This window comes from Myotis davidii, unplaced genomic scaffold (genome assembly GCF_000327345.1).
Source record: "Myotis davidii unplaced genomic scaffold, ASM32734v1 scaffold1915, whole genome shotgun sequence".
Classification (NCBI taxonomy): domain Eukaryota; kingdom Metazoa; phylum Chordata; class Mammalia; order Chiroptera; family Vespertilionidae; genus Myotis; species Myotis davidii.
Genome location: NW_006286237.1, coordinates 143,419 through 143,891, shown reverse-complemented (window position 1 = coordinate 143,891; position 473 = coordinate 143,419). Strand labels below are relative to the sequence as shown.

The window sequence follows — 473 nt, the reverse complement described above, 5'->3', positions numbered from 1 at the left end:
AACTAATATACATCCTATCACTGCCTAACATGATATTTTGAGATAAGCATGACCCAAGGGTCTACTATAGAAAAGTTATCCATGGGTATACCTGCATTTTCTGCTTGGTCAATTATTGACCGAGAGCCAGGGGGCCGGCCGAGGGGGGTCCCGGAGAAGCCCCCGGGCTCCGAGAAGAAGCCCTCCGGCCCGGAGAAGAGGCCGAGCTCCGAGGGAACGCCTGTCTCCGAGAGGAAGTCGGTGCTGGAGAAGATGGACGTGTGGGAGAAAAGACCGAGTCCAGCGAGAGCCGGCGTCCCCGAGAAGCAGCCCCTGTCAGCGAAGGCGGCAGGCTCGGAGCGGGGACGGGTGTCCGAGAAAGCGTCGATCTTTGAGAAGCCGCAGGCCTCAGACACAAAGCTGGTCCCCAAGAGGGCTGTGGCCCTGGAGCAGCCCCGGGCCCAGGAGAAGCCTCAGCCCGAGGAGCGGCTGAA

General features: G+C 60.3%; 1 protein-coding gene across 1 annotated transcript in view; it reads left to right on the top strand.

Moving 5' to 3' along the window:
• The first annotated feature begins 81 nt into the window (after nucleotides 1-81).
• LAD1 (ladinin 1) overlaps nucleotides 82-473 on the top strand; it is a 9,371-nt gene continuing 8,979 nt past the window's right edge. The window contains exon 1 of the mRNA XM_015559874.1: nucleotides 82-472. Within this exon, the coding sequence (XP_015415360.1) occupies nucleotides 82-472 (391 nt within the window). The remainder of the gene's footprint in view (nucleotide 473) is intronic.